At 32.7% G+C, this 13,481-nt stretch overlaps 1 protein-coding gene across 1 annotated transcript; it reads left to right on the top strand.

Moving 5' to 3' along the window:
* The first annotated feature begins 5,048 nt into the window (after positions 1-5,048).
* Positions 5,049-6,580, top strand: K441DRAFT_663682 (uncharacterized protein). The gene is made up of 5 exons (XM_067649234.1): positions 5,049-5,626; positions 5,682-5,769; positions 5,825-5,924; positions 5,982-6,214; positions 6,263-6,580. The coding sequence occupies exons 1-5, from the start codon at positions 5,258-5,260 to the stop codon at positions 6,364-6,366; spliced, it is 894 nt and encodes a 297-aa protein (XP_067501512.1). The 5' UTR covers positions 5,049-5,257; the 3' UTR covers positions 6,367-6,580.
* Positions 6,581-13,481: the final 6,901 nt, after the last annotated feature.

Raw genomic sequence — 13,481 nt, 5'->3', positions numbered from 1 at the left:
AAACCTATAGATACGTTTAAAGGAGTATATACTAAACTATGCTTTACTATAGGTACTATAATATAAATATAAGAACCTTAATAGTTCTATACTAAAAACCCTACCTAACTAAGTATTTCTAACTAATATAATTATAACTAGACTGACTAAATATATAGTGGCCGTGGTAGGGAATATAGTAAAGGGTATAATTAACGTTAACTATAAGGCAATTATAGAGGTCCTTATAGAGGTTTATTTTAAAGTAATTATTAAAAGAAGTACTATATTTGTAAGAAGCTAAATTACTAGTTAACTAGATACTCCCTTAATAAGTAAAAGGAGGTATATAATAAGTTCCGTTAGAGTATAAGAAATATTAGAAATTGCGAGGTTACTACGGCCTACTTTTAAAGCTTTTTAGTTTAATATAAAGGCGTAGAAGATTTTAAGGGTAAGGTTAATAAGACTAAACAGCTCCTTATAGATATAGAAATTGAGGACTACTCTCCTAACTAATACTTTACTAAGTATAGTGAGGTAAATAGTATATAAACCATTACTATTCTTAATAACTAATTTACGCTCCATTCTATTACAAAGTTAGATATCTTTAATAAGCTAAAGGAGAGTTCTATATTTTCCTTTAATAATAGATACTCAGCGAACGTCTTTTATGGTATTATGCTAGATATAGGAGCCGCAGGAGTATCTATAGTAGGAGAACCTTAAGTTTAAGCTTTTTAGTAGCTTAATAGCTCTGTTTAAATTAACTAATTAATGGCAGGCTAATATATAATTCGTTTTGGTAAAGGTACTATAATCTCTCTTAGCACAATTAAGGTTTAAACCCCCTTAGGGTATATTACTTTTTACATTGTTTCCACAAATACCCCATTTTTATTTTGTATTAGAGATATAGATAAACTAGGCGTTAAGCTTAATAACCTTAAGAATATACTTATGTAGGGAGATAATTAGGTGCCTATTATACGTAAATAGGGTTACCTATAGCTGCTCCTTTAATAACCAGAAAAGAGTATTACTTAGAGCTATTTAACTAAGTTAGAGTTACGCCAACTACACGATTGTTTTAGTTACCTATTAGTTTACTAATTACTTAGGGTTCTTTAGCAAGCAGGCCATAAAGTTAAAATTAAGGCAATTAAGCATCTTATAAAGTATTACTATTACTACTAAATAAACTAGAAGTCCCCTAGCCGATTTAAGTTCACCCTTAAGGATAACTACGACTTTAACTTCTATATTATTATTAACGTTATATATCTTAGCGGCAAACTAGTACTCTAAGTTATTGACTTCTTAACCTCTTTCTAAGCCGCGCGTTTTTTAAAAGATATATTAGCCAGAAACGCATAGGATACCCTTTAATTATGCTAGATTAATATCTATTTAGGACTCCCTAATTAAATCGTCTATAATATAGGAAAGAACTTCTTATCTATAGAGTTCTAATAATAGATAAAGGCAATAGTAATTAAGGTTAAGGAAGTCCCTGTTAAGGCATATAATAGTATTAGAAAAGTAGAGCGATATTACGCGCTATTACGCCGTATATATAAGATTATTTCTTTAGAACTAAAGGATACTAGTAAAGAACTTACCTTATAAATAGCTATTAAAGCTATTAATAATTCCGCTGGCCCAGATAAACTCGTACCTATATTACTAGTCTTTAGCGCCTACCCTTAAATAACTAACAATTCTCTACTATCTCCCTCCGTTATATAATAAGCTAAGGCTATTCGCAAGGCAATAAAGGAGGTACGACGTCTCTACGCTATATACTAGGTTAATAACGCACTAGGAATAAGAAATAGCCCAAATATATTAACTACGCTTAATCTATTACTCTAGTCTAAAGTACACGTATGGCATAAAAAGGGAGGATGGTTAGGCCCACACTAACTTATTATAATTAATAGCTAAACTTATACTATTTAGATGCCTTACGGACCCACTTAATTCTATTTAACTGTTATTAAGCCTTACTATAAAGATAATAATTCTAAGCCTTTATAGGATGCCCTAGAAGATACCTTAAAAAAGAACTACAATTAATATACTTTAGAAGGCGACTATAATCCTAATATAATTATAGTAGATACACTATAACTACAACGCAGTAGAAGTTACCTAAAGGGATTACAAAATCGCTAATATCTTATTAATTTTAAAGAATAATTTATTGCCGCCATTAAGAATAAAGTTAAGTTATTAATGGCCTTTATAATAGCTAAAGAGAAGACTAACTTTAAGCTCGCAAAATAGCTTTAAAAGGAAGGTCGTATTATAACCCTAAGAACTCCTTTTTAAGTATCTAATAAGCAGAAGATCGACGGTTTTATTATAAGAGGAGTCTTTAAATTTAAAAAGTATAACCCTACTAAGTTTAATAAAGTTCGTATCTTTAAGTTAAGGATAGTTAATAAGATTAAGGGTAAAGCTACTAACGCCCTATTTAAGAAATTAAGGCTTATTATTTAAGGTTACAACAATAATAGTAAAGAGATAATTCTTATATAATCTCCTATAATTTAACGAGCTAGTTAGCGAGTTATTATTATATTAGCTTCCTCCTTAATAAAGAATGGAATGGCGGCTTATTTATAAGATATTACTTAAGCCTATACCTAATTAGAGACGCATTTTTAGCGCTTAATATTAGTATACCTTCCGGAGTAAATTCGCTATTAATATCCTAAAGATACGATTATAGTTATATTTAAGCCATTATATAGAATTACAAAGGTAGAAACTTACTAGTAGGCTACCTATAGTAAGCACTATAAAGAGAAGCTTTTAATAACTACTTCTATATTTAATCCCTACTTCCTTATTATAACTATAGAAACCCTATTTAGAATTATTAGTATATAAACTAATAATATAATTATCTTAAAAGACGACTAATTTTTAGCTCTTAAAGAGGATAAGCTAGTAAAGGTAAATCTTATAGCAAAGCTAAAGGAAAAGCTTAATTTAATAACACTATTACTTTTTAATAGATGCATCCTCTCCCTAAATAAGAATTCTATTACTTTACGCCAGAAGGGTTAAGATAAGAAGATTAACGTTATTAACGTTAATTCCCTAAAGTAAGGATATATAGAGTAACGCGCTTATAGAGCTTATATTACTTCTATTTATTAACCTAAGGCTTTATTTAATCTCTTTATTACTACCTAACACTAGGAACTAACTAAGGATAACGTTTTTACCCTAAATAAACGTCTTTTCTAGTAAATAAACTATCTTAATTAGGGACTACTCTATATGCCTATTAATCTTCCTACTACTAAGCTCTTTATATTTGTTAATGGATTATTTATAAATAATAAAGATTTTAGCTTTTAGTTAGGATATAAAATTATTATCGCAAATAAATTTACTAGAGAGAATAACTTTATAATCTATAGTAATCTTATCTATTAAAGCTTAACTAAGAGTAAGCGCGTTACTTAAAGTATTTTAGCGTTAGAGATATATAGAATAGTTAGCGGAGTTAATATAGCAATTATAATTGGAACTACCCTAAAGATAATTATAGATTAACTCGAACTTCCTGTTATCCCTATAATTATATATACTAACTTATATTCCCTTTATAAGTGTTTAATTAAGCTTAGTACTATAAAGGAAAAGCGCCTTATAATTAATATTATAGCACTTTAGTAATCCTATAAGCGTTAAAAACTCTTTAAGATTTAATAGATTAATGGCTAAGATAACCTAGTAGATATAATAATAAAGGCGAACCTAAATAAGGCACTAGAAACGTTTATTAATATAAATACTTTACGTATATAAGTTAAAGGTTAGGTTAAAAGGGAGTTTTTAAAAATTTCTTAGTTATATAAGGTCTTAAGATGTTTAGAAACTTTAACCGGCGGTTAAAGTTATCTAATTAGTTAGATTCTCTTGCTAAGACTTTTTAAAAGGGGGGAGTATAATATTCTACAGACCCTAACTTAAACTAGCCAATTAGGATTTTCTATCCCCGGGATAGAAAATCGCTATTAGCTCGCTTACCGCTAGCGCCTTAGCGGCCCTACTAATAAGATGTCTACCTATAACTTATAAGCAAGAAAGTACCGCGTGCTAAGAGGCAAATTTTAGGATAGCGAGACTTATGTTATAATGGTAATAGTAAGTAAGGAGGACTAATATTTATTCCGCTAGTTAAGCGGTATCTATATATAGATAGCAACTATAAAAGAAGAGTTGCTAGTGTTAGGAATAAAGGTAAGTGGTTACTATATAAGGCATATTACTATTATATGCGGTAAGTTGCCGTTATATATTGCCGCGGCACTAGCGTAGCGAGGAGCCCTAAGCTCCTCGCCCTCCCTTATTAAGATAGATAGAATAATAATTATCATACTATCTACAAACCGTAGCTATGTGATATTACCTTATGTAACCAACAATAATAAAAAGAACTTTAAATTATATATATTTAAAAATAGATTAGAATATATTTAGAACTAAATTAAAATATATTAGGAACTTAATTTACTTTTATAGCTTAAATTTTTTTTTTTAATTATTACTAAAAAGAAGTATTTTAAATTAGAATATATATTAAATATATTCTAACTAGTTAATTATAAAAGTTAATTTTAATTAAGAGGTAAATTATGTAGTAGGATAAGCGATTTAGGCTCAGTTGACCACATGACTTTGTTTTTTAAGTTGAGGCTGCCCCGTGCAGGGATTGTGTATTAGCGCTTATGGTAGGCCGACCTTTTAGCGTGGTCTAGCCGACCTGTAACCACTGCGTAACCCGAGGTTACGCCAAGCTTAACCCGGACCTCCGATACCTCTGTATCGATACACGGTATTAAAAATGTTAGTAACATTGGGCTTTAGTGCATACGAACGGCCCTTGGCAAGAGATAGGTAGCCTTATCCTTTGTACGCCAGCGGGAAGAAGGTAACCGTTGGCGACACGCCTATGAGTCCCGCATCCTGCAATCATCAAAGCTTTCCTTTTGCTTCTCTTGGGTCAACAGGGGTTGTGGACTCACCGGGCAGCCAGGTATGTATTACACGCTGATAACTTTTACGTGATGATTGGGCCATCATGATATTCGCCAACTCTCTCCATGTATGCGCATGTATGCGCATGTATGTCCTTCAATCGGTTTCGTCACTGTCGTAATAATTAAAACTCTGAGCAGATTCTCTCTCAAATAGCACCGGTCGCATGAGGTCCACCCGATTAGATTCCGATCATTCCTTCTGGTTCAGTTTCATGTCCAGTCTTCGCTACAGCAGCATGCTAGCGACACTAAAATTCCTCTCAGATCTACCTTTATACGACTTGGAGAAACCGTACGAGCTGTGCGGATTTCCGGAGGTCCCTCAGAGCAATAGAACAAACTTCCAATTCACAAATCACGATAACATCAAACTCGAGGACGTGAGGGGGCAGGAAAAAACATGCTCCATCGACAGTCACGGTTTCGCCTTTGTGAGCCATGCATCTTCCCTTGACTTGAAATCTCAGTATTTTGAACGCCAGACGAGGGATGAGGCTATCGTGACCAAGTATTTACAAGAGTGTATTGAGCTTGTGAAAAGAGAAATGAGGGTCAATCGTGTCGTTTGCATCGACTGGAGAGTAAGACAAAGGTATTCCGACGCCCTATTGAGTAGTTCATTAACGCTATGTACAGCTCAGACGCAATTTTGCTGAAAGGAAAACTATATACGAAGACGATTCCCGCTACTTTGCAATACCACCTGCTTCCGTTATGCATTGTGGTTAGCGCTTCAATCGTCAAGCGGAATTTGTTAGATTTTACTAATAGAGTTGTAGATTTCTCGGAGGAAGGCGGCCGAAACAAACTAACTGTGCATCTTCCCCCAGAAGAAGTAACGGAATTGACGAAGAAAGGGCGAAGAGTACAATTCTTCAAGTAAGGCCGACCTCCCGTTTTGAATCTTAATCCTCTTCTTTAAACTAAATCTACCAGTGTATGGAGACCCTTGCTTCCTGTAGAAAATGCACCTCTCGTTCTATGTGACCGGCGCTCTGTTCGTCGCAGCGACTTATTAGAGGCGGACAAGGTGTCCCCAGGCCTTATCGAGCGCGATTACTTCGTCAAATATGATGCGGGTCAGAAATGGTATTGGCTGTCGAATCAGCGGCCTGATGAAGTCACTATATTCAAGAGCTGGGACTCCTGTAATGAAGCCAGCACAGCAGGTGGTAATACCGGGCTAATCCGAATTTTCGCGTGCTAATACGTTTCAGACTGTGCACCTCATGGTTCCGCGACGATACCCGTTAGCGAAAGTATTTCTAGACCGAGGGAAAGTCTTGAGGTACGATTGATTGCGTTGTTCAACGAAGACTAGTTCTTGCGGTTAGGATCCAGACAGTAACACTTGCAGTAACTTTACTGCCGAATCTTTTGCCAACTTCAATTCTGCCAGTATAAAATCAATGGCTTAGGGCTTGTTTTTAGTATTATAGATCTTAATTTTAGAGCCGCATATGAATTGATTCGCGTAGAGCCATTATATCACAGTTGAGTTATACTTAAATCGTAATCTATGCCTGCATTATAAGCCTTAGCGTAGTATTGTGCGGATTTTTTATACAGTTTATGGAGGAGTTATAATTTAATTTAATTATAGACACTATAATATAAAGTCCTCGCGGTGTAGTAGTACGGCAAGATTTATAATTACTTTAATTTAATTTTAAGCTAGCTTAATATAATTATACTACTTTTCCTAAAAAATTTAAGCAGCTTATTAGGCCACAGTATAAATATATAGGTTTAATATAACCTAGGGCGTTAAAATTAAATAAGAATAATATAATTAATTTAAAGCCGTATTAATATTTTTAGTACACTATAGATAGGAACTAAACTTATAACCTTTTACTACCTAATTGGCCTTAGTAGTAATATAATAAGACTTAGCGCTAAGTATTAAAGGGAAGTTAAGGCTACTTAGTTACTATAAAAAGCTATAGTGCTTAAAGTAGTATTAAACCTCTTAGAAATATTGACTATTTAGAGTGTCTCTATTACAATAGCGCCCCCTATACTAATAAAGACACTTTATATAATTGAGAAACTAGATACTAACTCGCGATCGATAAAAACTATATCTCTAAAAAGCTTCCTATAAGGATGTAATTAATCACCTTCTATTAATATTATTAATATTAGTAATAAAGTCTAGTTAAGTTATAAGAACTTATATATATTAAATATAGCGTAAGGTAGCGACTTTAATAAATTTAAATAATAAGCTGTAAATTACTGCAATTAGCTAGGAATAATTATATTTATTAACACTACAAAACGGCGTTAAATAGCTACGTCTCTAGTCAACTTTAGACCAGTATATATATATTTTTTTAATTTGGTTTAGTATGCTATATACTTAATTAACTAGTTTATATTATATTAACTTTCTTATTTAATTTAAACTGTAATAACCTAAAGTTAATATCCTAAGTATTAAGCTATATAAGGAAGTTATTAAAGTTGTTAAAGTCTTAGGTAGGGAATATTATAGTAAAATGTAATAATATTAATTTCCACTTTAGCTTTTCCAATAATATAGATACTTTAGGTAAATCATCTTGTAATATAACTAAATTATTTAATAAAGGCTTTTTAGTAGACTTTTTAAAGGTTATAAAGTCTGTAACTTAAAGTCCCTAGGTCTTTAACCTATACTAGCCTTATATGTTATTATATAATAGCCTTCACCACACATGCAACCTTACCAAAAGGTAGCGCCACACTCCAAAACTTACGCATACCCATCTTACCATCAAAAACAATTGATTTTCTAACTTTCAAGACCTAANTCCTACTGCCTAGCGAGCTAGAGGTGGATTTATTTGTCGTTTTACCTCCTTTTCCCAACAGAAAATTTTCTCTAAGGGTGGCCCTAGCTTATAAGCGAGGCACGGACAGGAATACCAAACCTACTACNACTACCACCAATACCAAAACTACAAAATAGGGGCTAGTTTCTCTACTACCTCTTAGCCTAATCTCCCTAGAAATCTTCTAGTAGGATTAGTAAGGAGAAAGGGTATAAGGATAGTAAAAACTAGGAAACCCCCCTATAAAATGCCGAAGCCTAGTAGGCTAAAAAATAAACCTCCTTTAGAAATAAGTGATCATCAGTCTAATATATTCACTTTTTCTCTCCCCTCTTCTTCTTCTTCTGGGCCTATTTAGGGCAGGAGAAAAAAGAGAATATCCTTAGTCTTCTCCTGAAAATGAAAACAAAACCAAAAACCTGTAAAAAAGATAACAAAACTAATGACTACTACGGATAGTATACCTAGCATACCTTTCCTCCCCCTTTCTCCCAAAACAACACCTATAAAAAGCTCTAGAAAGCCTAACTCAGGCCTATAAAGGGCTAGAAGAAGAAGAAAAAGAAGAAAAAGAACAAGTTAAACAGCTAGAGGCTACTATACACGGAGATCCTAGTAGGAGAAACGCCCCTTTATACAAAGGAAAAGAAAAGGCAAAAGATGTCCTAAGAGGACTAGTAGAAGAAGTAAGAGCTCTCTGTAAGGAGGTAGCTCCTACTAAGGAAACTTACGCAGAGAGGCAAAAAAAAAGAAGGACCTCCCTTCTTCGTCCTCCCTAACCCTCCTTATTATCATCACCACCACCAGACCTTCTACCCCTTCTCCTTTTGTAGGAGTTCTACTTCTACTAGAAGTAAGGAAAAAGGCAGCTACAAGAAAGGAAGCTAGTCCTAATTATAAGACAAAAAGGACTAACCGCTAGATACGCTTCTCTATACGAAACAAAGTCAATAACTATTTGCATCAAAACTATAAGTAGAAAACGCTAGTACTAGCGTCTCTATAGCTAGAAACCAAAGGAAAACAAAAATATCTCTCCTTATAACTAATAGAAGAGTATAATGGCGGATTTCCTAGTCCAAAATATATAAGGATAATCTGGCGTAACTGCTTTACCTTTTAAAGAGAACAAAAACTAGAACCCTGGGTTCAAATCATAGCCCATGGGGTTCCCACCCTACCCTTTTTTAGGAGAGGGGGCTTTAAAGCTTCTAAAAGAAGAAATTGAGACCTTTAATCCTATAAAGATATAAGGACTACCTAAGATGGATCTTATTTAGTGTAAAAGACACGATCCGCAGACTAGATTTGGCTCTATAGTTTTTACTATAGAGAACGAGGAAAAAAGACAAGAAATCCTTAAGCAAAAAGAGATCTCAATTGCAGGTACAGCTACTAAGGTAGTAAAATACCTCGAAGTCTCTCCTACTACGCAGTGCACTAGCTGCAAAAATTTGGCCATATAGGAGACAGATGCTCTACTAGAGCCTGTAGATTCTGTGCGGCTGCACATTATCTAAAGACCACTGCTGTCCTACCTGTTTAATATTAGGCAGGCTTGCAAGCACACTACCCCTCTTTGCATTAATTGTAAGGAAGAACACTTTGCTAATAGTAAAGACTGCGAGAATCTTAAAGCAGCTAAACTAGTACATGAATAAAACAGATAGGATTCTAGAAGGGGGTAACTCCTACTAGGCTCTTGAAAAAGATAATAGAGAGCAAAAGAAAAGAAATAAATTGCAAAAGGACAGGGACAGGTGTTAAGATTTTCCTATGGTTTTTTCTTACAGTTTTCTCATTCCCTAGTAGTTGTAGCAACTTAGTATCTTACTAAGGAGCTATAAACCCTTAGGGGTTTTATAAACTATTAGGACATTAAGCTGCCTAGAAAGGATTCATGTATATAGAACTATAGCGCCATAGCCCAGAGGCTGCATGCGCAGTATTGTACGTAGTATAATACAACGGATATAAAAAATAAAAATAAAAATAAAATTGTTATTATATATAGAGGGCCTAGTAAGTATACTAGCAACTTACTTATCTTTTTAGTTTATAGTTAGTCGAGTAGTACAAAGCTTGCTATCTTATAGCCTCATAGTAAGTACTATAACCTCTTAGACGTAGCAAATATATTTACTTAATAGAAGTACTTGCTATATTAAGTCTAAAAGACTTTAGAAAATTACTTTCTATATCTAAAGAAAAACCCTAAGATGCCTATACTATAAGAGAGTTATATATTAAACGATTGTAAAATATAGTTACGTATGGCTGCCAGAAATATACCTAATAATAGTATATTATAAATTATAGTTACTTTAAATTTAGCTAAATCTAATAGTAAAAAGCTAGAAGGATAATGCTAGAGCTAATATCTAGAGCTAAAGAAGCTACTATTAGCTTTAATATTAGTAAAATAAAGCTTATAGACTTCTATAATAAGCGTACTACTATAGAAAAAGGGCTAAAGCTAGAAGATATAGAAATGCCTCCTAAACCTCTAGTTAGGTAGCTAGGGGTATTTTTAGACTCTAAGGTTACCTTTAAATAATATATAGAAATAAGAATCTAAGGTAAAAGCGGCCTTCTATTTAATTAGAGGACTAGGTAATATATAAAGAGGTCTATCTTTAGAAGCCTTATAGCAGCTCTATATAGCTTATATTACTTCTATAGTAGACTATAAGATATAATACTAGTAGAAAAGTAGATCTAAAGATAACCTACTAGTTAAGTACTAATCTCTATAAAATAAGGCCCTAATATTAGTTCTAGGAGCGTTTAGAGGAATTCCTAGTTAAGCTATAGAGATTAAAGCCTCTATTCCTCCTTCTAAAATTAGGTTTAAAAGGCTTTATAGTAGCTATATATTAAGTATTCTAAAATTTAAAAAAAAATTATATAATTAAGAAAGTCTATATAGAAGAGATTAATAAAGATAGGGATGAACTAGCAGCCAGCTCTAGTTCTAGTTCTAGCCCTAGAAACTCTACTATAAAGTATCTCTTATAGTTAAAAATATAGCTCCTATCTCTAATATTTAAAGTTTAGCAACTAATTTAAAACTAGAAAATAGAGAGAATTTCTCTAAATAGGTAAAAACTATACTCTCCTCTTATTTCTATATTCTTTTCTATCTTAAAAACAGCAAGGGAGAAGCTATATAAGAATATCTAAGATTAGTAGAAAATCTATAAAAATCCCTAAAGTAGGACCTAATAGATATATACTATATAGATAGCTCTAAAAATAGTAAATTAAATGTAGTAGCTATATATAAAATAGGAAAGAGAAATAAGATTAAATATATAATATACTAGGACTTAGGACCCTATATAGAAATTATAGATATAGAGCTCTATATAGTTTATAGAGTCCTAAAATACTTAAAATAATAAAGGCTAAAAGAGAAATAGGTCTATATCTTTATATATAACTAGACAGCTATTAAAAGACTATATATTAATTCTTGTTTAATATCTAATGTGGTCCTCTTATAAGTCTATATAGACGAATACCGTTAAGTTAGGTATAAAAAACTTCTAAGGGAGACGTAAGAGGTAATATAGTTTATACCCCCTAGGTAATACCTATACTACATTAACAGGAGGAAAAATACCGTTAGGTTGCCGCTTTAAGACTCCTATAAGGGAGTGCCCTAATTACTTATCTTGTCTAATTTGCCATTTATACTATACTTCTATATTATTATAGATTGCTATTAAATATTATTACCTACCTACCTTTAGCCTCTTGCTGCCCTATATATATATATATCTACGTTACCTACAATTCTCCTACTTATAGCTAAATAACGCTCTCTATTCTAATAACCCTCCCTTACCTCTATCCCCTATTTTCCTATATTTAATAGCGTGCTTAACCCAGTACTACTAGCTATAGGGGTAGACTAAACCCCTACGGCTAGGCACCCCCGCTGCACTATATATTAGAATATATTAGGTAAATTAAGGTATAAAGGGAGTAGAGGGCGGTTTAGATAAGAGGCTTATTATAGGCCTTCTACCTATAAGGTATATACGGTTTAGCTATATATAAATACCATATAGTATATTATTATACCATATAAAAAGAAGGGGGTTGTTATTGTAGGTGGATGCCGTAATTCAAGTGTATTAGACGTGTACGTAAAGATATAATAGCTGTGTTGAGTTTTCGTTAGGGCTTACCCTCCTAGTAAAAAATCTTCACGATATCACTACGTCGCAGCGCCGGCGCTACGCAGCCGTACGCACGTCTCTGCGTTTGCTTTAGTAGCTTATTAGCACAATCCTAACGGAACGCTAATAGTACTGCTAGGTTCCCGGGCTCTACCGCGTAGAGGCATAAAGGCCGATTTTATAAAGCCCATTAAAAGACTATAACTTAATTCTCTTATAGAAGGGTAAAAACTAATCTCTAAATTATATAAAGCTATTTCTATCTAGCTAGTAAGAATATTTTTATTAACTTCTATTAGGTTCCTAGCTATTTAGAAATCTATAAAAATAAAATAGTATATAAAGTAGCTAAAAAGGGCCTTTCTAAAAGAAAAATATAGTCTTTTTATACTTCTTTTATCCTATATAGAGAGGCTAGCGAGGGAAAATATACTAAAATAGTAGAAAAATAACTAGTAACTATTACGGGACCATTTTATAATACCTTATATACTCTACCTACTATTACGGTACTGGTAGGTCGCCAGGCAAATTACTAGGCAAATTACCGCAGATTGCGGTCACGTGACGTAAGGTTATATAAAACTTTAAGCGGCACTACCTATCCTCCCCTTTCCTTTTCCTTAGCTTTAGATACTCGTTTATAGATAATCCAATTATATAGGCTTGTATGCGTCCATCTTGCTATACTTATACCTCGATTAACTAAGTCGCTAACACCTACTATATTTTACGGCATTTTAGTATATTCTATCTACCTATTCCCACTATAATATATATAAGATTTACAATACGTATAACTCCTACTAAATCCTACTAAGTTTACTAAATTCTACTAGAACTGTTACTTAACCCCTATTCTATCCTATATATAGTACGGCACCTATTAACCTAGTAACTAAGTAAACGATATATTCTCCTTTTTTCTATTTTCCTACTTTCTTCCTTAAATAATGTCTTAACTTATTATATAGTCTATATACGTAGCTTAATAATATCTACTTCGCTATATATTATCGTCGCTTATACTTACTCCGTAATAGTAATAAAATAAAAATAAAGGAAAATACTATACTAGGATTTATAAAGAATGCTATTTCTTTTCTATTAAAGCGCCCAAGAATAGATATTATAAAAGGCGATAATTAACCTTCTTTTAGCTAAAACGAAGAAAAGGCTTATTTAAATCCTTCTCTAAAATAGTAGACAAGGACGAAGAATATAGATATTTTAAGGAATATAACGCTATATAAACTTATAAGTACCTATTACTAGACTATAGCTTATATAGGAAAGTAAAAAAATGAAAATATAAAGGCAACTAGGCTCTTCTTTCTCTTTAAAAAGGTTATTTTATATAAAGAAAGGGAGGTACTTTTTCTATTTTTAGATAGAAATAGCTACTATAAAGTAGCTAATAGTAGTAGGAT

The sequence above is a fragment of the Cenococcum geophilum genome (assembly GCF_001692895.1).
Source record: "Cenococcum geophilum 1.58 unplaced genomic scaffold K441scaffold_34, whole genome shotgun sequence".
Lineage (NCBI taxonomy): Eukaryota > Fungi > Ascomycota > Dothideomycetes > Gloniales > Gloniaceae > Cenococcum > Cenococcum geophilum.
The sequence above is the reverse complement of the archived record's forward strand: the minus strand, read 5'-3'. Positions and strand labels throughout refer to the sequence as shown.

What these genes read in the sequence shown, in the direction of transcription:
- K441DRAFT_663682 (XM_067649234.1), top strand. Translation starts at nt 5,258, where the DNA reads ATGTCCAGTCTTCGCTACAGCAGCATGCTAGCGACACTAAAATTCCTC. An exon ending in TCGTTTGCATCGACTGGAGA is followed by an intron (nt 5,627 to 5,681) that starts GTAAGACAAAGG and finishes CGCTATGTACAG; the next exon opens with CTCAGACGCAATTTTGCTGA. An exon ending in TGCTTCCGTTATGCATTGTG is followed by an intron (nt 5,770 to 5,824) that starts GTTAGCGCTTCA and finishes ATAGAGTTGTAG; the next exon opens with ATTTCTCGGAGGAAGGCGGC.